This window comes from Lytechinus pictus, chromosome 7 (genome assembly GCF_037042905.1).
Source record: "Lytechinus pictus isolate F3 Inbred chromosome 7, Lp3.0, whole genome shotgun sequence".
NCBI classification, from domain to species: domain Eukaryota; kingdom Metazoa; phylum Echinodermata; class Echinoidea; order Temnopleuroida; family Toxopneustidae; genus Lytechinus; species Lytechinus pictus.
In genome coordinates this window covers 21,518,094-21,542,072 of record NC_087251.1, presented here as the reverse complement: position 1 = coordinate 21,542,072, position 23,979 = coordinate 21,518,094, and the positions used below count along the sequence as shown (strand labels likewise).

Genomic DNA, 23,979 nt, shown 5'->3' with positions numbered 1-23,979 from the left:
TAATGACGATTTTAACATGAATGAAATGAAGAATGTTTTACAAGATTTGAAAAACTCAGCGCCAGGTAAGGATGATATTCATGCGATTATGTTAAAAAACTTACCCCAAATAGCGCTTGATGTCATATTAGATCTGTACAACGACATATGGAAAACTTCACATTTCCCTTGTCAGTGGTATGAAGTTGTTCAAATACCTATTTTGAAACCTGGAAAGGATCCTAGTTTAGTGTCGTCCTATAGACCTATTTCTTTATTATCAACCCTGTTTAAAGTCATGGAGAAAATGATTAAAAACCGTCTGAATTGGTTTTTAGATAATAAGAAGAAGTTAAACCCACTTCAATCAGGATTCCGCAAATATCGTAGCGTCAAAGATCATTTAGTCAGGATTGAAACAGACGTTCATTTAGCATTGAAGGAGAAAAAATATACCGTGGCAGTTTTTCTAGACCTGGAAAAGGCGTATGATTCGTTATGGAAAGGAGGTCTCTTGAAAAAATTGTCAATGTTAGATATTAGTGGAAAATTATTTTTCTTTATTAGAGCTTTCTTAAGAAATAGATATTGTAACGTGACAGTTAACAATAGTATGTCAGACAAGTATGTATTAGAGCACGGAATCCCGCAAGGGAGCTCATTAAGTCCTGTCATTTTTACATTGATGTTAAATGACTTAAAGATTAAAGAAAGTGGAGTAAAGCTATCATGTTATGCAGATGATATCGCGATTTGGTTTACTAGCTCAAACTTAGATCTGGTTCGCCAAAAGCTGCAAGAAGCCCTCCATGAAATCGAAATCTGGTGCTGGAGATGGAAATTAAATATTTCTCACACAAAGTCTGTAGTTTTAGTTTTTACCAATAAACAAAAGAAAGATATTACTTTGAAAATAAATGGGCATGTTTTGCCTCATTGTGAGCAGTTCAAATTTCTTGGTATGTGGTTAGACTCAAAACTAACTTGGTCTAGCCACATTAATGCGATTATTGATAAATGTAAGAAAAGATTAAATTTATTACGTTGCGTTTCGGGTACGTGCTGGGGGAATAGGTATGAAATTTTGATGATGATATACAAAGGTCTTATTTTATCTGTTTTAGACTATGGAAGTGAAATGTATGATTCTGCCTGTACATCTCATAAGAAAAAGCTTGACTCTATACAATATAGAGCTTTGAAAATCATCACAGGAACGATATACAATGTATCATTAGAGTCTCTACAAGTTTTGACTGGTGAATTACCGTTGTATCTTCGGAGAAAACTGTTTAATGATAAATTTAGATATTATTTGTTGTTTAGCACTTTATGCCATCCAAGTAGAGAAATTTTCATTGAACATACGAACAGACACGAATGGAAGGAAGGGGAAAGACCTTTCAAACTTCGAGCCTGTAGTGATGAGGTACTTGTAGAGAAGCAAGACAACTTATTAACAAGAATCCCGGAATGGCGTTTGTCCCGCCCTCCTGTGTCGTTTTGTGCTCATCGTATAATTAGAAAAAAGGATATGCTAACGGCCGAGATGAAAGCTATCGTTCTAGAAAGAATTGGAATTGTGTGGAATGGTTATTTACATATATATACTGATGGATCCAAACAGGAAAATTTTAGAACGGGGGCAGCATTTTATGTTCCTCAATATAAAATAAAAAAGTATTTCAGGTTATCCAATGTAAGTATCATGAGAGCGGAACTCCTGGCCATTTTAATGGCACTTGAGTGGTTAGAATCCTTTGATAAACCATGTTCAGTTGTAATTTTTTGCGACTCTTTGTCAGCGCTGAATGTGATTGATTCATATTTCATAAAATGCACCATTGTTAATGAAATTTTATTTAAAATTCATAAACTCAGTATGAATGATATCTGTATTAATTTTGAATGGATTCCCTCACATTGTGATGTTAACGGCAATGAGATCGTCGATAAAGCTGCCAAGAAAGGAGCCGCGAAAAATTTTGTAGACATCGTTTTACCAAACACTATAAATGAACTCACATGCTCACGCATGACATTTTATAAAAGTATTTGGCAAGCAGATTGGAATGCGTCTAGAAATGGTAGATTTTTATATGCTATTCATGATAATGTTTTTAAGCAGGCATATAGAAAAGGTTTTTCTCGGAAAGAGGAATGCCTCCTTCATCAAATCACAGTAGGTAAGTGCAAATTAAACTATTATATGTTTCAAATTAAACAGCACTCTTCCGGCCTCTGTGAGGTGTGCAAAGAATTTGAGACTATTGAACATTATGTTTTATTTTGTTTAAAATATGTAAAGGAGAGACGCATTATGTTTAATAAACTTAAGATGAATGACCCGAATCTTAAACAATTGTTAATTAATCCCGATTATACACGGAAACTACTATGTTTTATATATGCCACTAACCGTTTTTACAGTTAGGTGTGTGTCCTTTTTTTTTTTTTTTTTTTTTTTTTTTTCCCCTTTTTTTTTTTTCTTTCAAACACAAGAAGGATTTAAAAATTGTATTAATAAGAAACTAAGAAAAGACGAGACAAAAGAATAAGAAGGACGTGTAATTGTATGTGATATCACATTTGAATTGTTATTTGACGAATATTTTAAGAAATTCTATAAATATATAACTAGTAGCCGATTGGTTAGCTGGTGTGCCCTTTTTCACGAACAATCATTTAGCACGGGCGATATTTAATTTCTCTATTTGTATTGAAGTATTATTCCTCGAAGATGTTTAATCTTGTAGGACCTACTAATATAATAGGTGGATGGGTGACTAATCTATATTAATATGTCATATAATCGTCACCAATGGTTTAACGTCGTATGGATCTCCTTTGCCGACGACGTCCTATACTTACGAAAGTGACTGGCGCGTATAATCTGGAGAGATTGAAGAGCGCCATCATATTCAACAACAACAACAACAATTCATTACGATTATTTCAGCTGGAGCAAACCAGAATAGAACATTAAAGTGGTGTCTTTCCGGAGGTTGTTCTTAATAAATTAAGTAAATGAAACAGGCAAATCGGTGAAAATTTCATCAAAAATTAACAACGTTATTAGAATATTATTTGACGTAAAAAAAAATGGGCTGCTGCCCCATTATGTTATGTATTCGCGCTCGCAACATGCACTTTTAACAGTAAATAGCGCCATAATTGACCAAAAGCGAGTTTGACAACTTCAGATTTGATTTTTTCCAAACCGCTCGTTCGCTATGCTCACTCGAGGACAAAAGAATAAAGCCGAGATACGTAGCTTATCAATCATAAACCACTTCAAAAGGCTTAGCTTAACTACCTCGCGCAGATGATAATCTCCTGATGAAAATATCCGTTTGCACCAAAATGCCCATTTTTACATTTATAAGTGCCCTTTTTTGGCTTTGCCCTCCCCCTAAACGAAAATACGTTCCGCCGCCCCTGAATCATATTTTTTTAATAAATGGAGTTATATTTTTCAGCTTGCATATTTTCGTTGAATTTTCATGATTATGGAATTTATTTCTCATTACATTATTATGACAGGACACAATGAGGAATGATTATTCATTTTACATTTTTAAAAAATGTGGTAACACCTAGTTACCAATAATGCACATAGCATTTCTATCTTTTTGAAAGCAGGATAAAAGAGCATTGTAGATTTTGTAGCGTCAGCAAAATATGTTTCATCATTGTACAGTGGAAATCTTTGGACCACGAAATTATCAAACTTATTCTTTTTTATGTTCCTCAAAGTAAGACTTCAGATCAAACTTTTATTTCAAACTATGAATTTTATTATTGAAATACCAAGTAAAAAATAGTACATCGTACAAAGTGGTGAAAATATAAGTAGGACAAATTGAAGAAATGAAAAACCCGTATTATATTGATACCATTGTATTAGATACGAAGGAAATCCATCACATGAATCATATCTAAGGTTCCTGCTAATAGTAATTTTAATTCATTTTATAACAGTTCAAAACACTGAAAATTTAAACAAAGTCGGATGTAAAACTGAAAAAAGTGAGTACTTTTGTTTTTAAGTTTCGTTTAATTTCACAATAGAGTGATACGCATAACACGTGCTGCCTTCATGAGAGGGACCTTATCAAATCACACACTTTTGTAATTTATTTTTATGATGTAGGAAATGTTTCGGCTTCTCGCTGATTTTGTGAAGTCGTACTATTGTAACAGTTGATTTAATAAATGCCTCATCTATAATATGTCAAAATTTTCGCCACTTACATTCGATTTTAAAGAGGAATCCAACCTAAATAAAAATATGTTTTTAGAGGTAAAAAATAAGACAATTAGATAGGTGAAAGTTTGATATCGGACAACTAAGAAAATTCTGTATTGTCAAAAGTTGTAAAAATTGATAACCACGGAGACTTCGAATTGGCCGAATTAGTGTTGTCATAGTAATGTAAGGCAAGGACTACTCTTCCATTTACTCCATTTCATAAAATTGCTAAAACGTACTTTTTCAAAAGTTTTACTTCCAATCATATTTTTCTTCCATGAGGATGTATAACAATATGCTACTTTGGTTATATTTTGATTACTGCTCCAGAAGAATAGGTCATTGGCAGAAAATTACAAATTCCTGATAATTAAGTACAAAGCCTGCATGTGAGAAAATTGTCCCTATCACTTGTCATAATTTACGCACCCAGTTGCCAATTTGAAATATTGATAGTCATATAGGGTCCTAAACTTTACAACAGTCATGATTTTGATTTTCTCGTTGCTTGTCTGAATTCTTTCAAACTTTCACCATTCTGTTTTCAGTTATTTTTCTTCTCACCCACACAACATTTTATGACCAAAGCTGGATTCATCTTTTTATCATGCCAATTGCCCCAAAATAAATTGAAACACAGAGATAAACATAAATGTAAGATATCAGCAACACAAAACAACAATGGAAGCACCTGTATGGGGGAATTCACTGAATAACCATGGATCTACATGGAATAACAAGAGTTCGCAGACCGCCATTTTTTTTTGTATAGTTTTTTTTTAACTGTGTCAAAACAAAGCAATCAATAATATGTTGAGTCACAAATCGAGTACTCGTGATCATATACTTGTTGTCCCCTCCCTCCCCTCACCTCTTCTCGGGTTCCGAATCATTTCATAATCCATATTAGATGTACAAGCAATTGAAGTCAGTGATCCTTCACCTTTTGAGTATATTTTTTCATAATGTTAATTTAACCAAGGAGTTACCCTCCAAATATTATTTCATTTTCTTCACTTTAAACCAATCATCAGATCGTAGTGTCATACGTTGTAGCCGAGTATTCTTTGTCCGTAGGGCTTTCGACTAGGCCTTGTGAGATCTCTTCGTATGCAGTTCCGTTGGTCATCCCACGAATCTACAATCATGAAAAATGATAAACATTAATACTATCATAATAATTTAGTGACACACACGAGGTATTACACCTTCATTCCACACCCTCCTTTGTCATTTCTTTTGGAGGTTGCGTCAGTTACAAACACATTTTTTTTAACGCGAATATAGTGAAACATTCCCCAACTATAAAGGGACACAATGTTGTGCCAAGAGCCTAAAGTGAAATGTAAGTTACTGGGGGTCTATTTGCGGAGATACCCTGAAATAATTATGAACACTCTAAATTCCATGGATTTAAAATAAATCCAGATCGGCTGTGAATGGTGACCAGCCAAATTTTGGATTCATTTTTAATCTTTAGGATTAACTTTTGAATCTCAAATGATTTAAATTCAAATCTTAAAGCTTTTATGTTTAAATCCTAATGGTTTAAATCTTAATCTAATATTCGGCTGGTCACTATTCACAGCCGATCTGGATTTATTTTAAATCCTAGGAATTTAGAGTGAAAGTGGAAACCAATTTTCAAACTTTCAACTTAAATGTATAGAGTCTACATGTCGCCCGCGAAAACATAGGTAAAAACAAAATGTTCGGTGGGTTTAGTATATATAGGCCTACATGCTATGATTAACATTTTTGGTAAATTATGGATGGTCGTATTATCTTGAAGAAATATATAGGACTACTAGTATACCTGTATAATAACAACGTATTATGATATTGTTCGTCTCAAAGTAAAAATAGATACATTTCTAGTTATAGGCCTATTATCTGACAAAAGGGCATTTTAACTTGTAGAGTATAAAGAGTGATAACTGATATAAAAAAAAAAATGGTTTAAACGCGAACTCGCCTTGACGTCTTTTTGTTCGTCATCAATGACGTCATCTACAATGTGAAGCTTTCTCTGCCACCACCGAGGAAGGAAACAACAAAAAGCATCTCCGATGTCGATTAGTAATCGCTTGTTTACTGACTCTGGATCATTAAAACCTATTCATTCAAACCAAAACAAACACATGTATATATTTGTATATATTGAGAAATTATCAACGAAGCTTCATACTCATTAACCTTATATTTTAATGATGTGATGTTTTCGGGAGCCTTAAGTTGGTACAAAAACTTCACTCTACTCTAAATTTACTTTAAAATATCTTTTACCCGCCGAATCGCAGCAATTCCTGAACAGACGTAATTAACAATATCCATACAAGTAAAATGATTTTATTTGATAATGATATTCATATAGCACCATTTTCTAGTTGAAATTATAAATTTTAAAATGTATTACTTCATCTTGTAATTGCCAAAAGAAAAGTATTCCATGACACTTACTCCTGTGGCAAATGCTCCTACTAAAAATGCACATATTATGCCAAGCACACACCCGAGCTCCTAAAACTCAAATTATTATGAAAACAAACTAAAAAGAATACATATCACATCTCTCCTCTTATATCTTCAGATATGTTAGCGGGGGAGCGATTGTCCTTAATTTAATACCGCCAAAAGACTGAGAAACAGAAAGCGAACTCGTGATTTCTATAAGCTATGTCTTAAACCCCGAATGGCTACGGCTTCGTTTCGTTATTTGCTGAACCCCAACAATATTATAGAAGGAAAAAATCGCAACATACGACTAATTCAATTCAATATCACATGAACCTATACTTATTGCACCAAATAACTTAATCTACAATGTAGATCTAAAAGACTTTTTTTTTCTAACCTGTTATGGCACTGACAATGATAGCGACAACCACGGTCATAAGGAATCCAAATGTACCGTAAAGATGGAAAGAGAGCGAGTAGAAATTTTCCAACACAGTCCTAAATTAGTAGAAAAGAAAATAAGCCAATGATTTATTTATTTATATTATTATTATTATTACTATTATTTTTTTTTGGGGGGGGGAGGGGGTGATGGGAATGGAAACGGGTTTTTATTCAAAGATTAGTCATCAAAAGCTTGATTAAACAAATATAGGCTTGTACTCGGTCCCGTTTATCATATTATTATATTGCATAGGTTATATAGATTCGAATCAGTGATAGGTCAAAATGCCATATGGTGACTAGAGCTACAAGGACCAATATATATTCACCAAACATGCCAAAGGGACGTAACTCACTGCCTAATCACTTTTGTATTGTTTGGAGGCATCAGATAAAGCAGAGTTTGTCTATCCATCCATCCATCCATCAATCCATCTATCTATCCATCTATCCATCCATCCATCTATCCATCTATCTATCTATCTATCTATCTATCTATCTATCTATCTATCTATCTATCTATCTATCTATCTATCTATCTATCTATCTATCTATCTATCTATCTATCTATCTATCTATCTATCTATCTATCTATCTATCTATCTATCTAACTAAAACCGTGTCATGTTTGACATTCGTGGATGATGTATAAAGATTAGAATGTTTGAAATAGTGATTAAGTACGGTAAATACACAAACTTTCTCACATAATACTTTTGTTAAATACCTTGACAAAACATTTTACCTTTCGGCATTAGCTGTCTCATTTGGTGACGATTCAGTGAATGATACCAATGTCTCAATACCGGCTGGTGTCGTTGAATAATAAGTGAGGTTCGTTGAGTTTTCGTCCAAAACACAACCTTCAACAGACAAGGAGAGTCTGTCTGATCTAATATTATCTGCAAACGTCTTCCCAACTTTTATCCAGATTAGAATGCCGGTACTAACTACGGTTCCCAATATAATACCCTGAAGTGTATAGGACGAAAAATAAACATATTATATATATATATATATATAATCCTAATACTAGTATTACAATAGTTTTCAATCCAAAATTATACTGACACATATTATAGGCCTATTTTTCTTATTCAAATTGTCAACAATACTACTTTACCTCATTTTGTTTTTGTCTTTGCCTTCATTTATTAGTAGTAGCAAACTTTGTAACGCTTGTGCACCTGTATGCGTATGTCACACTAGTCTGCATGCACAGACTCATACTTTACACCTCAACCAATAACAAGTCTAGACTGAAGACTAGACTCCAAAGAATCTGTACAGCCACAGAACATAGTGAATCTAGTTTCACTACTTCAGACCTTGCATCATGAAGTATGCAGAATTGCGAAAACCAAGGGTCTAATGTCACACTGTCAGGGTGTGTAGTTTTATTTAAGTGCGTACAAACTGCTACTCAACAACCACTAATATTTCCGTTTTAGTGACCAAAGTTTGAAAGTAAAATGTCCTCTATTTTGTCCATTTTCGCAAGTTTATGAGTGATAATACATACAAATATTCATATTTGTAATAATAGACGCATGAGCTGTACATGACTGTGATAGGATTTAATCCGCAAATCTTATTTCTAATGCTCTCTGTCATGATCTTGAAATCAAAATTCTATTTCGCCACACTATCGAGGGGTCTAGAGTCTTGACAACAGACTCACTTCAAGGAGAACGTGCGAAAAACCCAGGGCTTATGTCAATTTATTCGCCCACCCCCTGTCACTGTTTGTACAAAAAGAAAGAAAGAAAGAACCGTTTAAATATTTAAGCACACTGTTTAAGCCCGTCACTCTTAACAACTATTATTTAATTGAATTGAATTGAATTGAATTTATTAAAACCAGTCAAAAAGAGAACAAAATACAAACAAAATAAAGGTTTCACTTTTAAACGAAAGAGTTGTCCAAAATGTTTTAAAACAAGTGGTTTAAAAAGGTTCAGATGATTGTTCAGAAGTTTAAACAACTTATTTAGAGTTACGGGCTTATTAAACAACGGCTTAAAATTTAAAACAGCGTTAAAAAACCCAGCTTGTTACTTCTGGAATTAGCCAGCATGGGCTTGAATTCAACTCTCTATGTAATTGCAGATGGATATTCACGTTTTATGTTAGCTGACTGGACATGTTACTAGGTGATTACCGGTATGCATATATATAAACACGCTTATATCACTTGGTGTGTAACTGCTCTTACCTTGTTATTTATCCTAGCACTACATACGCCCAACGTATACGTTGCTATAACAGCCCCTCTTGTCAGTCCAGCGATAGATATGCCTATCTAAATGAATAAAGATTAGGAAATAAAAAAGGACATGTCTTACTTAGGAGTCTTACTATGATGATAATAATAATAATAACAATAACAACAACAGCAACAACAACAACAATAATAATAATAATAATAATAATAATAATAATAATAATAATAATAATAATAATAATAATAATAATAATAATAATAATAATAATAATAATAATAATAATGATAATGATAATAATAATAATAATAATAATAATAATGATAATAATAATAATAATATACTATCAATGATTTAATAAAAACACAGCGCTTTTTTAAGTCATGCTCCTTCTCATAAAAGTCATTCTTTTTCGTTCAATGCTGTATTTTTCTTCTGAACTTATTCACCCATTTTGTTAAGTTGCATTTTCTTTTGGGATGTGGGCACTAAGAATTTTGATAGAAATAACAAAAAAACTATTTTGAGTTGGAACCACACCATTATTTGTAAATCAAAGTCGGAACAGAGTTGACTTTTCAATTAAACATGATAATACTTTGCAAAAATAATGATAGTGGTATAGTTAAAGCAGAACAGTATAGCCATATCCGTGCTGGAAAGAACATAAAGTCACATAGAGTGATCACTGTTTTTACACTTTGTGAAAATAATATTCACACTGCTAATTTCTCAATTTCAACATTGTGAAGATATTTTTACACTGTGGATACCGCGACAGTATGACTGTTCACATGGTCGACTATGTGAATATGTGATTCACACTGTTGAAATGCTCAAATTTAAGTGTGAAGTTGATTTCACATTGTGTTCCACACTGTGAACAAATTGTGACACACACTGTGGGACAGTGTGTTATTTCCAGTATATCAAAGCAACACGTTCCCCTTTGAATGACCGGGGGGGGGGGGGGGAGTGCCCCTAGCCCCCCAATTCCTTGAATATTTTGGATGCTTAAAAAATCACTCATATTTACCTCTAGAACTTGATCTCCCATTCCCATGGCAAGAAAAGCAACCCCAATGGCCAGAAATCCAAACACAAGACCTTTTCCATGCAGAGAAAGAATGAAAGGAAGTGTACATAAGGAGACTAGTATTTTTATGAATTTGTATTTAAATTAACAATAAAGGAGTGATTCGATATATATGTCCAGTGATGCAGCGATTATTCTAAAAGGAATTACGATAGTCAAATAATATTTTCAACCCGTTTCCCACTCAATATATTGCATTTTACGGTGTATTACGGAATTGATTTAGAAGATACTTAATTGATGTTAATCATAAGACGAGCGTTGAAAATGTATACCATGGACATATACGGGTACATTGCAAATAATGAATGGTAATCAAGTACAAACATCAAAACTGATATAAAAATATTAAAAGTACAAGTCCATCTACCAAACACTTGATTTTAATAAAAAGAGAAAACTACAACAAGTACAACAATGAAAATTTCCTCAAAGTCGAATGTAAAATAAGAAAGTCATGACATTCTAAAGTGTTGCTTATTTTCACAAAACAGTTATACAGCGCGTCCCAAAAAAAATGTCCCTCTGACATAGGACTGAATTAATTCTGAATTGTGGTAGTATTGTCAAATAAATGTTCATGAGTAGAAAGCTCATTTCATGATATAACTTCTATGAAAATTTCATTGGTCGCACTTCAGCGGTTTTGAATACTCACTCTGTTACGTAACAGTGGTGCATTTTAGCCCATTCCAAGTTTGCAGAATTGATGCATATCTGCATTGTCTATGGCATGTTAACCCCCATTTTTACATCCAGGATCTGAGCAGGGACATTTCCCTATCACATCTAGGCTCATCAAATCATAAACTTGGGCATGTTCAGAAGGACAAGAGACATAACAAATTTAAGGTTTTTTTAATGATTGACAAGGGGAATCAGCACACCAACTTGAAAGAAAATGTGAATGATGGATGAGTAAAATAAGCTGAAAAATAAAGGGGAATCCACAAATTAATCACCCTTTGCGAACAAGGAACTTTACCAGAGAAAAATTTGACTTTTTTCTTTTAAAAAGTTAAATTGAATTAACTTGACCACAGTAGCTTATTAACTATAAAAAAAAGTAATGAAACAAAAATGCAGTATTAGGCATGAATTATGCATGAATTAGGCATGAAACAGACATGACCCGTTGTCTTAATCACTGTGCATCTCCCGTTTTCAAACATGAAATGAGCTGTCAAATATTGTTTTGCCCTTCTGAACATGCTCAATGTTGTGATTTGATGAGCCTGGTTAGATCATGGAGATTTCCCTGGTCAGATCAGGGAATTCCTTGGTCAGAATGGTCAAATGGGGTTGATATGCTAGAAAGTGCAGAACACACAGTAGTGATGCATGCATGCAAACTTGGAATGGGCTGAAAAGCACCACTGTAACATAATAGACTGTGTATTCAAAACCACTGAAGCGATACCAATTACATTTTTACAGAAGTTAGAACATCACATGAGCTTCCTATTTCCATACATTTCATTGAGAATAATTTTTATTTTTTGAAGTAATTTAGTCGCATATAAGAGGGACATTTTTTGGGGGACGCGCTGTATGCACATCCTAGTCAGTATGCAAATAAGGGTACCGATGACATCACCCACTCACTACATCTTTTGTATTTTATAAATGTGAAACTAAGTTTTACTTCTCCCTGAACATGTGGAAGAGGGTCCTTATTGTCGAATCTGTAGATCACCGAGTTGTGCATATAATTGTTTTGTAAAATATAAGCAAAACTTTAAAATGTCATAACTTTCTTGATGAAATGTTTAGCGTTACTTGTTTGATTTTTCTTTATTGATTCTAATGAACTTTTATGTGGTGGACTTGATCTTTGATTCCAAGTTGTTCCAAGGGAGACTATTGCTCAATTGAGCCTCAATTTGAAAAATAATCAACATTGATTTATATACATTTATCTTGCAACTCATCCTTATCTCAGTGACAAAATGATAATATGAAATCACGATGGACCGGAATTTTATTTATAGTGGACTGGAGATATCACATAAACAATGTATTGAGTAGTGCAACAGTAAAAAGAAATGACAAAGATAGACATACACAGAAGCTTTGAAATTGCAGTGTAGGTTTTCTCTTGGATTCTTGGCCACAAAATCTTGATTATGTCCTCTCCAGCTACGGCCGCCATAGCGTTCAGACCAGAAGAAAGGGTACTGTGAGATATTGATTAAAATTGAGATTGAATAGAAGAATAGAAAAGACATAATGTATTAAAATGTGTATGTTACGAAACGCTAATAGTGGCGATTAGAAATATTTTTTGACACACACATAGCTGTCCGTCAGAGAATAGCCTACAAAACAGTACATCTAGTATTCAAGACTTTTTATATATTCCAAGCACTAACCGTTGAAGTCAACAAGATTATTTACCTGAGAGAATCACTGAGAATTGAAAACAAGAAGATTCCTTATACCCGAGAGAAGGATTAAGAACTGAAGACAAGTAGATTCCTTACCAGAGGGAAGGACTAAGAACTGAAGACAAGTATAGATTCCTTACCAGAGGGAAGGACTAAGAACTGAAGACAAGTAGATTCCTTACCAGAGGGAAGGACTAAGAACAGAAACAAGAAGATTCCTTACCCGAGATAAGGACTAAGAACTGAAGACAAGTAGATTCCTTACCAGAGGGAAGGACTAAGAACTGAAGACAAGTAGATTCCTTACCAGAGAGAAGGACTAAGAACTGAAGACAAGTAGATTCCTTACCAGAGGGAAGGACTAAGAACAGAAACAAGAAGATTCCTTACCCGAGATAAGGACTAAGAACTGAAGACAAGTAGATTCCTTACCAGAGGGAAGGACTAAGAACAGAAGACACGAAGATTCCTTACCCGAGAGAAGGACTGAGAACTGAAGACAACCAGAGGGAAGGACTAAGAACTGAAGACAAGTAGATTCCTTACCAGAGGGAAGGACTAAGAACTGAAGACAAGTAGATTCCTTACCAGAGGACTAAGGACTAAGAACTAAAGACAAGTAGATTCCTCACTAGAGGGAAGGACTAAGAACAGAAACAAGAAGATTCCTTACCCGAGAGAAGGACTAAGAACTGAAGACAAGTAGATTCCTTACCCGGGAGAAGGACTAAGAACAGAAGACAAGAGGATTCCTTACCTGAGAGAAAGACTACGAACTGAAGACAAGTAGATTCCTTACCAGAGGGAGGGACTAAGAACTGAAGGCAAGTAGATTCCTTACTAGAGGGAAAGACTAAGACCTGAAGACAGGTAGATTCCTTACCAGATGGAAGGACTAAGAACAGAAGACAAAAAGATTCCTTACCCGAGAGAAGGACTAGGAACTGAAGACAAGTAGATTCCTTGCAAGAGGGAAGGACTAAGAACTGAAGACAAGTCGATTCCTTACCAGAGGGAAGGACTATAAGAACTGAAGACAAGTAGATTCCTTACCTGAGGAACTGAAGATGAGAAGATTTCTTACGCGAGAGAAACACCAAGAACTGAAGCCAAAAAGTCTCTCTACCCGAAAGAGGAACTAAGAACGAATACAAGATTCCTGACCCGAGAGAGCAACTAAGAAATGAATACAAGAAGATTCCTGACCCGAGAGAAGGACTAAGAACTGAACACAAGAAGATTCCTGACCCGAGAGAAGGACTAAGAACTGAATTTAAGAAGATTCCTGACCCGAGAGAAGCACTAGGAACCGAAGACAAGAAGATTCCTTACTTACATGATCTGTCCGTCAGAGAATAGCCTACAAAGCCTACAAAACAGTACTTCTAGTATTCAAGACTCTTTATATTTTCCAAGCGCAAACCACTGACTAAGAACTAAATACAAGACGATTCCTTGCCTGGGAGAAGCACTAAGAAGTGAATACAAGAAGGTTCCTTGCTTGAGAGAAGCACAAAGAAGTAAAGACAGGAAAATTCCATACCTGAGGGAAGCACTGATAACGGAAGACAAAAAGATTCCTGGGATACCGGGCGTCTTAGCGAACACCTCCATCACCATGTACGGCATGATCTGCAAGCAGAGAAATTTGAGAAATATGTAAGCTAGGATCGTCATGGAGATTAAATTTATTACTAAACCCAGAAGTTTCTCGCTCTGGAAAACAAGGAAAGAACGAAGAAATACTTTCTTGTTGTTATTATGTGTACAATGAATGAAAAAAAAAACAATAATAAAAAAAAACACACACAAAGAACGATGACACTCTGATTTAAAACTTTTCTTGTTAAAAGTTACATTTATAACATTTTCCCAACTTTCTAAATCCTCGCTACCCATGCACTGATAAATAAAGTAAGACGTTTCGCGTTACCAAAAGAAAACCCGACCGAGCAACAATAAATTCATTATTCTCATTTCCGTCAAGATTATCATTCGAGTGCCATGTTAGGTTCCATGTATACGTGTAATTTCCGCGAAAAAAAAAGACATCATCGCATGATTCATAGTCAAATACAGCAGCATGAATTCAAAAACATAAAAAACATCTACAAAAACAAAACACCAAACCCAAAACAACTTGATATACGCGTAATACGTTCCACATGTAACCATGTAATTCCCGCTATCAAAGCTAATATATTGAAATATCCAATGATTCTTTTATATTAGCAGACTAAATTGGGATTACCTTTATTTTGACACATACTGAATCTCAAAGGGGGATCATATAAATATGATAGAGATTCACCTGATCGGGGCTGAAGACTTTGCCATCAGTGTACGGATCACAATCAAAGTAATATGAATACATCACCACGCCAGATAATCCCATGAGTATAATGACAGCCCATTCAGCTAGCACTGCAACTCCTATTGCCCTGTTACATGAGAAATAGAACAATCAAATCAGACTAAACAAGCAAAGACGAGATTTGGGCAGGGCGAAATACGATAAGATGATAAGGAGATAAGATCAACTGAGATATGAAAAGAGCAAAACATTTTGATGACATCATAATGACCAAATGAAAACATACATGACGGAACATGCTAAATGGAGGATATAATAAAGAAAAGAGAAGTTTTTTTTTATATTTAAGTTTTTATTGAAATAAATCATAACAATCACAATATTTACAAATGATTAGTATGATGAAAAAGCATGAAATCATGAAACCTTACAATAAAAAAAGGCGGATATAAGATTATTATTATCTAAAAGTTTTCAAGAGAAGATTTTACAAGATAAGGTCAAATTAAATATGATAAAAGATAAATTGCTGTAAGATACAATGATATACAAAATAATAGAAATTTAAAAGAAAAACACCGTAGACCTAGAATGAAAACAAAAATGCTTAGACCATCATTGTCTTCATTATAGCTCTCAACATCATGATCACTAATTCACCACCAACACCATTATCATGATCATGATCATCATTATGATCATCATCATCACTTAAAATACATTCACCACCATCATTATACTAATAAGTATACCGTTTTGCTTTTTGGACGGAGCCGAGACTGAGGCATCTCTGAGCTATGGCTTGGTTCATCCCAAATGCATGGAAGGTTGTCATAAAGGTTCCAACTGTCACGGTCCAAAAGGTATTCCGAATGGTAAGATCAGTTCTCATGCTGAATCATGAATGATAAATAAGAGAAAGAATAAGACAAAGACAACGAATATCGAAACAACGCAGACTTTATTAAGGCATATTTTGGTAACTGCACATTCATGGCCCTGGGAACGATTTTTTTTACTGGGGTGCTGATGTCAATTTGACAAGCAAAAAAAAAAAAAATTAATATACATTTCTCCATTTTGTCACACCGTCCAGAATTCTTGGGGGTGCTGCTTACGGAAAACAATACACACAGCACTCCCGCTGCGTGCGGTGTGTTATCATCCAAATTATGAACTTTCTCTGGACCGACACCACCTTCATTGTTATCATTTTATTTATTTATTTATTTATTTATTGATTGGTATATATGCACATAAAAATTGACCAGCAGCACAAGCTGAAAGGGTCAATTTACAAAAATTCATGAAGTAGAATATACAGATATAGCAAAGCAAATGAATAAAAACGTAATTACAGTATTCTACGTCAAAACTTATCTCCAATTAAAAGATGTATCTCATAAATAGAAGTTTGAGAAAGAGAGAAATAAGCAAAGGGAAGGAGGGAGAGAGAAGAAGAAGAGAGAGAGAGAAATGAGAGTAATAAAAACCTTTTTTGTGTGTCGAATTCACTTCAGCACCCCCTCACACACAAAAAAAAATTGTTTCCAGGGCCCATTTTCACAAATTCACCAAAGTGTGTCTGACATTGACGGCATATTTTAGTATTAAACTTTTAAGATCATTCTATTTATAGTCTGTTCTCACGCAATGCATTGGAACCGCCAAGACAAAATACATGTACATGAAATATACTGTAACTACACAAGGAGATCAGTTGGACACTATTTAAACATCAACTAACCCCATTTGGTTTACAATTAATTTTGTGCCAGTTGGTATAAGCTCTACCCAATTTAGGGTAATTCCCATTATACAGTGCGTATCAAAAAAAATTTACACTTTGAAAAAGCCCTGGGAATTTAAAAATATACAACATGTGGGTAATTTTTTCACATATAATATTGGGTTTGGGTCTCATCTATCCAATGAAAGTAAAAGTTTTGACAGAATGTTACACTTGAGTGAGCACTGTCCATTTTTGTAAAGCTCGCAGAAATCTGTTTGCGCAGAAATGCTCATTTTCACGCTGTGTCAAAGGGAAAGGGCTAAATCAAACTTACCCTGCGGAACATTTCTCATACATTTCCCTTGCACTTTTAGTCAATTGAAATAAAACGGATACATTCAAGTATTTTGTAACAATTTTGCCACCCAAATTGAAATTTCAACACTTAATAGGCGCAACCTTTACCCTTTTTGTGCCAGCTGGATCTGAAGACATAACTGAATCTGAAAAAAGTTTATGTCAGACATCTCCATCATTTTTCACTAAGTTTTTATCATTTAAAGTGGGTTTACATTTCATTTTTCATTTAATACTTGTTTCTCCACACTTTTCCCGAGCTTGACAATGAATAACAAAATGAAAATCAAGCCTAAGCCATTTCATGTAAATCACAGCTCAATGTAAAGCAAATATCGTCACGATGGCCTCGGTGTGTGGGGGAGTTGGGTGGGGCGCAATGCACTCTTCGAAGTGTTTTGGGCAAGGAAACAAGTTAAAAGGGGTATAAGATATCTTCAAATCAATTTTACTAGATAATTCTACATGTTCTTCATGATTAAGGTCTGCTTTTATTCGCATAACTATTTCAAAGTTCTGCGCAAATCATTTTCACCTACTTTTCAAAAGTAAGTGGTGCTCACTCAAGCGGAAATATTTTTCGACAGTTATATCGTCATATGCTTAAATGGATCTGTACCAATGATAAAATGTGGAAAAATCTTCAGGATATTACAAATGTATAATTTTACAGATTTTTCCTAAGTGTAAATTTTTTTTTGATACGCACTGTATATCACTTTCGTTGGACTACTATAGACTACTCGTTATGAAGGAAGGGAATTGTAGAAAAGGCACGGCCACTGTATCCTGCGGAAGTTCAAATCTGGATTTCAATAGTTTCTACAGCCTTTGTGTCTGTACTAGAACCTAGCAAGTAGGTGTGAAAATTTAGGCGGTCAAACCTTTTTAGTAAAGCGAGATGCACAAGGTCGGTCATTATCAACGAGTGTGATATAATTTCTGGTCGTTCACCTAGTCCATGATGCAACACGAGGGAGTCTTCGCTCAGCGTCGTGCGCAAAATTCTTGAACAGAGTAAATGTATTAGCAAGTACCAATCAAATGAGTTTGTTAGTCGAATTTTGATGAATGGAAACAACAGTTTTGTCCCTGATTTCGGATAAACGATACAGTTGCAATTCTGAAAGTAGGACGAAACGCTGGTCTGGCGAACCAATTTTCAAAAAGATTTCTTAGTTGTACTTTGTTTGTCGGGCATTTGGCAATACATTTACTCTGTTCATGAATTCTCCGTATGACACTGAGCGAAATTCCCTAGTGTTGCATCATGGACTAGGTGAACGACACAAAAATTATATCACACTCATTGATAATGACCGACCTCGATTTACTAAAAAGGTCCGATCATGTTAATTTACACCTACATGCTAGGTTCTAGTAGACCTAAGGCTGTTTGAAACTATTGTAATCCAGCATTAAATTTATACAGTGACAGTGCCTTTTTACTACAATGCCCTTTCTCTATAACGTGTATAAAGGAGTATAGTCTGTCTGCTCAGACAGTCTATCACTAGTATCAGTTTAAAGGGGAAATTCACCATGAGTTTGTTGTAAAAAAAAAAAAAAAAAATGATACTAAAAATATTGGAGAAGGTTTGAGGAAAATCCATTAAAGATTAAGAAAGTTATTAGGATTTTAAGTATTGGATCTGCCCCAAATGTTATGTAATATAAATTCATAAATCTCAATTTTTCAATGGTTCGTGATTACTTACTTTTGTTTTCGTTTCAGTGATATATTGAAGGTAGAGTAAAAATAATTTTCAATTTTCTGAAAAAATTAAATTTCATTGATTTTTTCCCCAAAATGTTATGGGGGAAAAGCTGATCGCAAATAACGTCACAAATCAAATAATTAAAATTCTAAGAAATTTTTCATTCTTTGATGAATTTTTCTCAAACTTCCGGCGATAATTTTCATTATTTTTCTGTTATCTTTATAATAAACTTTTTGTCAGAGTGAATTTCCCCTTAAAGACCCCGCTCAATAATATTCTATAAAACAAATCCCTGGACAGCCCAGATGTTGGTTGGGCAATATAGGGTGGCGCATCAGCTTTGATTTGCAGTAATCTTTTCGTCAAAAGTTTGTTTTGAATTCCATACGGTTAAGTCGGGGAACTTTTGAGGGTCAAATGTCCCAATTAGCCCCATCCCCCCATAGGACGGATAAGACGTGAATTTTACTCGTAGTTCCCATGTAGAGAAGTCTCCACCTTTTCGGGTTTCCTACCGCACTATACGCATGACAGACGAGGGGGTATCCAGGTGGAGTAAGTGGTACACTTGTACGCCATCAACCATTTTTTAAAAATAGAGACTCGAGACCCGGGGAGCGTTTCATGAAAGGACTTGTCGGACGTTTTATCCGACAAGTCCCATTTTATCCGACAGTTACCATAGTAACAGTACCTCTCAGCCAATCAACATCAGAGAAAGATGTCAGATCTGACAACTTGTCGGATGAAAATGTTGATGAAACACTCCCCAGTACGTCACATGCATAGGCGGATCCAGGGGGGCCCTGCGGGGCCCGGGTCCCCCTATTGGCGTCGCAAAAAAAGGGAAAGAAAGAAAAAAAAGGAAAAAGGGAAACATAAGAGGAGGAAGACAAGTGAATAAAACAAGATGAGGGGAGGCTTGGAAAATAATATAAAAGAATTTTCATGTCACTATTTAAAATTTTCGCTCGCGCTTAGCGCTCGCATTGCCTTTTAGGTGATTCACATGGAGCTTGGAATATACAATTTTATTAAGTCAATATACCAAACATATTTTAGTTCGGAAATCAAACTTTCATTTTTTTTGTTTGATTTACAATTTTTTTAAATTTCTGTTTCATGGTCTGAATATTAACATTTTCTGCTCGCGCTGCGCGCTCGCAAAATTTTATTTGTCAGGTACCCATTATTTTCCTGTAAAATATATTAACTCATGCATCTTATTCATAATTAAAAAAGTGCTTTAAATGTCCAGTTTTCAGGCCACAATATTAACACATTTCGCGCTCTCATTAGGCTTATTAGATTAATAAATAATATATCAATTTAGTAATGAAATTGTCCCTTTTGCAGAATGGAATATCGACAAGTTTCATCTCGCGCTTGGGAAGAGAAATAGGGAGATAGCCATCATGTTCATATAATGACATAAAGTTCTTAGAATGTCCCGGTCCTATATTATGTCAAAACTCAAAGTGATATTAATAAAACATATCAGCTATTTTTTAACTGTGATCCATATCCACATCACAATTTTCCAACAAAGTGCTTGAAATACAGCGCTTAAAAATTGACCATTTTCAGATCGGAATATCATATATTTTAAGCTCGCGCTTCGCGCTCGCCTTATTGATTTAATGATAAGACAATGTATTAAGAATGCCCAGATTCTAGGTCGAAATCTGAAACGCGCGCGCATGTTTCAAAGACCTTATGTTTATTCAAATACGCAGCTTGTTTTCTATTTAAATCATTATCCAGTATACAAATAATGAATGTGTATGCGTGCAATGGGAAGAATATTTTCATGAGATGAAAGATGTAAAGTTCCATTCAACGAGGCGTTAGCCGAGTTGAATGGAACTTTTAATCTTTCATCGAATGTAAATATTCTTTCCATTGCACAAATATTTACATTCATTATCTGTTTTATATAACTCATATAAGTTACAAAGTTTTTAAAAATGTAAAAAAGGAATAAAAAAGATAATAATTAGGTTGGCCTATTTCTAGCAACTAATTTTTCTCTGATAATTGCTAGTCAGTGGATAACACCATGTATCGACAGCTCATCAGCCCTTTGCTTTCATGTTTGTGACGCGTATTGCTTCATGGATCTGAGTCGAGTGCGCACAGTCAGATTGATCTGCGCTAACTTCATGCGCGCAAACACACACACACACATACACAATAAGTAGACATACACATGATTATACTGAGGGGGCGCTAGCGCGCGTACCGTGCAATGGAAAAATAAAAAATGCACGGTCACCGTGCAATGGAAAATTACAAAATGCACGCAGTAAAGAATGGACCAAATATTGAACACCTTTCAACCAATCAGATGGCAAGAATCTTCGTTTGAGTTATATAATATACAAATAATGAATGTGTATGCGTGCAATGGGAAGAATATTTTCATGAGATGAAAGATGTAAAGTTCCATTCAACGAGGCGTTAGCCGAGTTGAATGGAACTTTTAATCTTTCATCGAATGTAAATATTCTTTCCATTGCACAAATATTTACATTCATTATCTGTTTTATATAACTCATATAAGTTACAAAGTTTTTAAAAATGTAAAAAAGGAATAAAAAAGATAATAATTAGGTTGGCCTATTTCTAGCAACTAATTTTTCTCTGATAATTGCTAGTCAGTGGATAACACCATGTATCGACAGCTCATCAGCCCTTTGCTTTCATGTTTGTGTCGCGTATTGCTTCATGGATCTGAGTCGAGTGCGCACAGTCAGATTGATCTGCGCTAACTTCATGCGCGCAAACACACACACACCATAGGCGGATCCAGCTTTTGGCGAAAGGGGGGGCGCACTGCCGAGCGGCGCACATATTTTTGCACTTCACCGGCGCCATAAAAGAAAATGTGGAAAAAGGGGGTTAACTCTGACCCTACCAAATGCTCTTTTCAAAATGTAGGATTTCCAGTCATGCCATTTTGCATGACCACACGCAGATAATATTTCCGGGGGGGGGGCAAGACTCGAAAATTTGGTGCACATCTCACATTTGCACATTTTTCATAGTTTTCATGAAATGTTAATGAAAAAAAAAATCGTTTTTCACAACAGCAGATCGCGAATGTGCCCCCCCTTTCCCCTTGCTGCGAACGACAATTCCCTGAAGTCCACTTAAACATATCTCATTATAACAGAAATATACATCAATCTAAACATACAATCTTTCTAAAACATATATAGAGAGAGATTGAAAAACTTATTAAAGAAAGAAACAAGCACAGAGTATGCATGTTATGTGCGATTTCAAAATATCGTGTAATAACCCTTTTATTGCGATGAGGCCAATACTTTTGTATATTAATAGAGATACAAGTTTTTTTTACTATATGTATATATATATATATATATACACAGGGGCGTCGATCCTTTTTTTAAGATTTGGGGGGCAAAATCATGAATCAACTTTCCAAAGGCGCTCAATATCACACAAAACAAACAAACTCACACAAACACACACACACACATATGCATATATATATATATATATACTTATATGACTCATGAGATAGAAACACATATCTCACCCACAAGTTAATGCGAGCGCGAAGCGCGAGCTGAAATTTTTTAGTATACTGACCTGAAAACAAGAAAAAGGTGCCTGTTTAGGACTGTTTGTAGTAACTCATGAGGAGGATACATATTTCACTACACAGATAATGCGAGTGCCGAGGACGAACTGAAATTTCTTTATATTCTGACCAGAAAGCTTGATATTCTATGCATTTTTGGTACCAATGATTAAGATGGGTATCTAAAAAGACAATAGATGCGAGCGCGAAGCGCGAGCTTAAAATTTTGATATTTCGATCTGAAAAAAATGACAGTTTAATGGACGTTTGTAATAAAGAACAAGATTTTATCCAGCAAAAGATTATTGCAAATCGAAGCGGGAGTTCTTTTGACGTTTAGTCCTGAAAAAGGGACATTCTATTCACCTATTTAATCATGAAAAGTATGGGGTTTTGCCACAGAAATGATGCGAGCGCGAAGCGCGAGCTGAAAATTTGTATATTCCAATCTGAGAAGCGGATAATTTAAGCACGATTTTAAATAAAGAACGAGTTGTGTAGCTCAATCTCAATATACGAATGTTTGCGTAATTATACACTCCCGGTACTAGCAACGGGTTGTAGCATAGTTTTGGGCTAAAATATCGAATCATCTTCATAAAACACTATAGAAGCTGTCTTAAACTAAAGGCCATAGAGGTGGCACAATGTGGAATGTGTAAAGAAGAAAAGTGACTGACCTTCTTTTTATTAAAGCATTGGAAAATAAGATCAAATTAAAGGATTTGCTCTACGCTTTTGTATGATGCTGGGATTTTTAAAATAAATTAAAGATTTCATGACATCTGTCATTCTGTGGGCAACTGCCCCGCCCAAGTCCACTCTGTAAGGGCATGCGATAAGCTTTGTTATGACCATTCAACAATAAAATGTATAACCAGGTGCCGCTGATCATTCTTGACCGGCGCCGATCTAGATTTGGTTGGCAATAGGCCCTTCTTCATTATTCTACCGGCGCCTATTTATTGGAACCAGGAGACGCTGATTATTCTTGACCGGCGCCGATTTAGAACAAGTAGTGCTGATTATTTTTACCGACGTCACGTAAGATTCTGGCAGTGGCAATTCATAATTGACTGGCGCCGATTTAGAACCAGGAGGCGCCGATTATTCTTGACTGGCGCCGATTTTTAGCCAGGTGGTGCTGATTATTCTTGTCCGGCGCCGATCTAGATTTGGTTGGCAATAGGCCCTTCTTCATTATTCTACCGGCGCCTATTTATTGGAACCAGGGGACGCTGATTATTCTTGACCGGCGCCGATTTAGAACAAGTAGTGCTGATTATTTTTACCGACGTCACGTAAGATTCAGGCAGTGGCAATTCATAATTGACTGGCGCCGATTTAGAACCAGGAGGCGCCGATTATTCTGGACTGGCGCCGATTTATAACCAGATGGCGCTGATTA

The 23,979-nt window shown here is 35.1% G+C and overlaps 1 protein-coding gene across 3 annotated transcripts in view; it reads right to left on the bottom strand.

The window, feature by feature from the left end:
* Nucleotides 1–2,280: 2,280 nt before the first annotated feature.
* Nucleotides 2,281–23,979, bottom strand: part of LOC129264757 (sodium-coupled monocarboxylate transporter 2-like) — a 40,806-nt gene continuing 19,107 nt past the window's right edge. For all 3 annotated transcript variants that reach the window (XM_064102200.1, XM_064102199.1, XM_064102198.1), the window contains exons 5-14: nt 15,904–16,044; nt 15,149–15,278; nt 14,381–14,469; nt 12,515–12,627; nt 10,391–10,461; nt 9,348–9,434; nt 7,878–8,104; nt 7,086–7,186; nt 6,207–6,346; nt 2,281–5,369 (exon numbers count right to left, since the gene is read on the bottom strand). In XM_064102200.1, the coding sequence (XP_063958270.1) occupies nt 5,262–5,369; nt 6,207–6,346; nt 7,086–7,186; nt 7,878–8,104; nt 9,348–9,434; nt 10,391–10,461; nt 12,515–12,627; nt 14,381–14,469; nt 15,149–15,278; nt 15,904–16,044 (1,207 nt within the window). In that variant the 3' untranslated portion in view covers nt 2,281–5,261. The remainder of the gene's footprint in view (nt 5,370–6,206; nt 6,347–7,085; nt 7,187–7,877; nt 8,105–9,347; nt 9,435–10,390; nt 10,462–12,514; nt 12,628–14,380; nt 14,470–15,148; nt 15,279–15,903; nt 16,045–23,979) is intronic.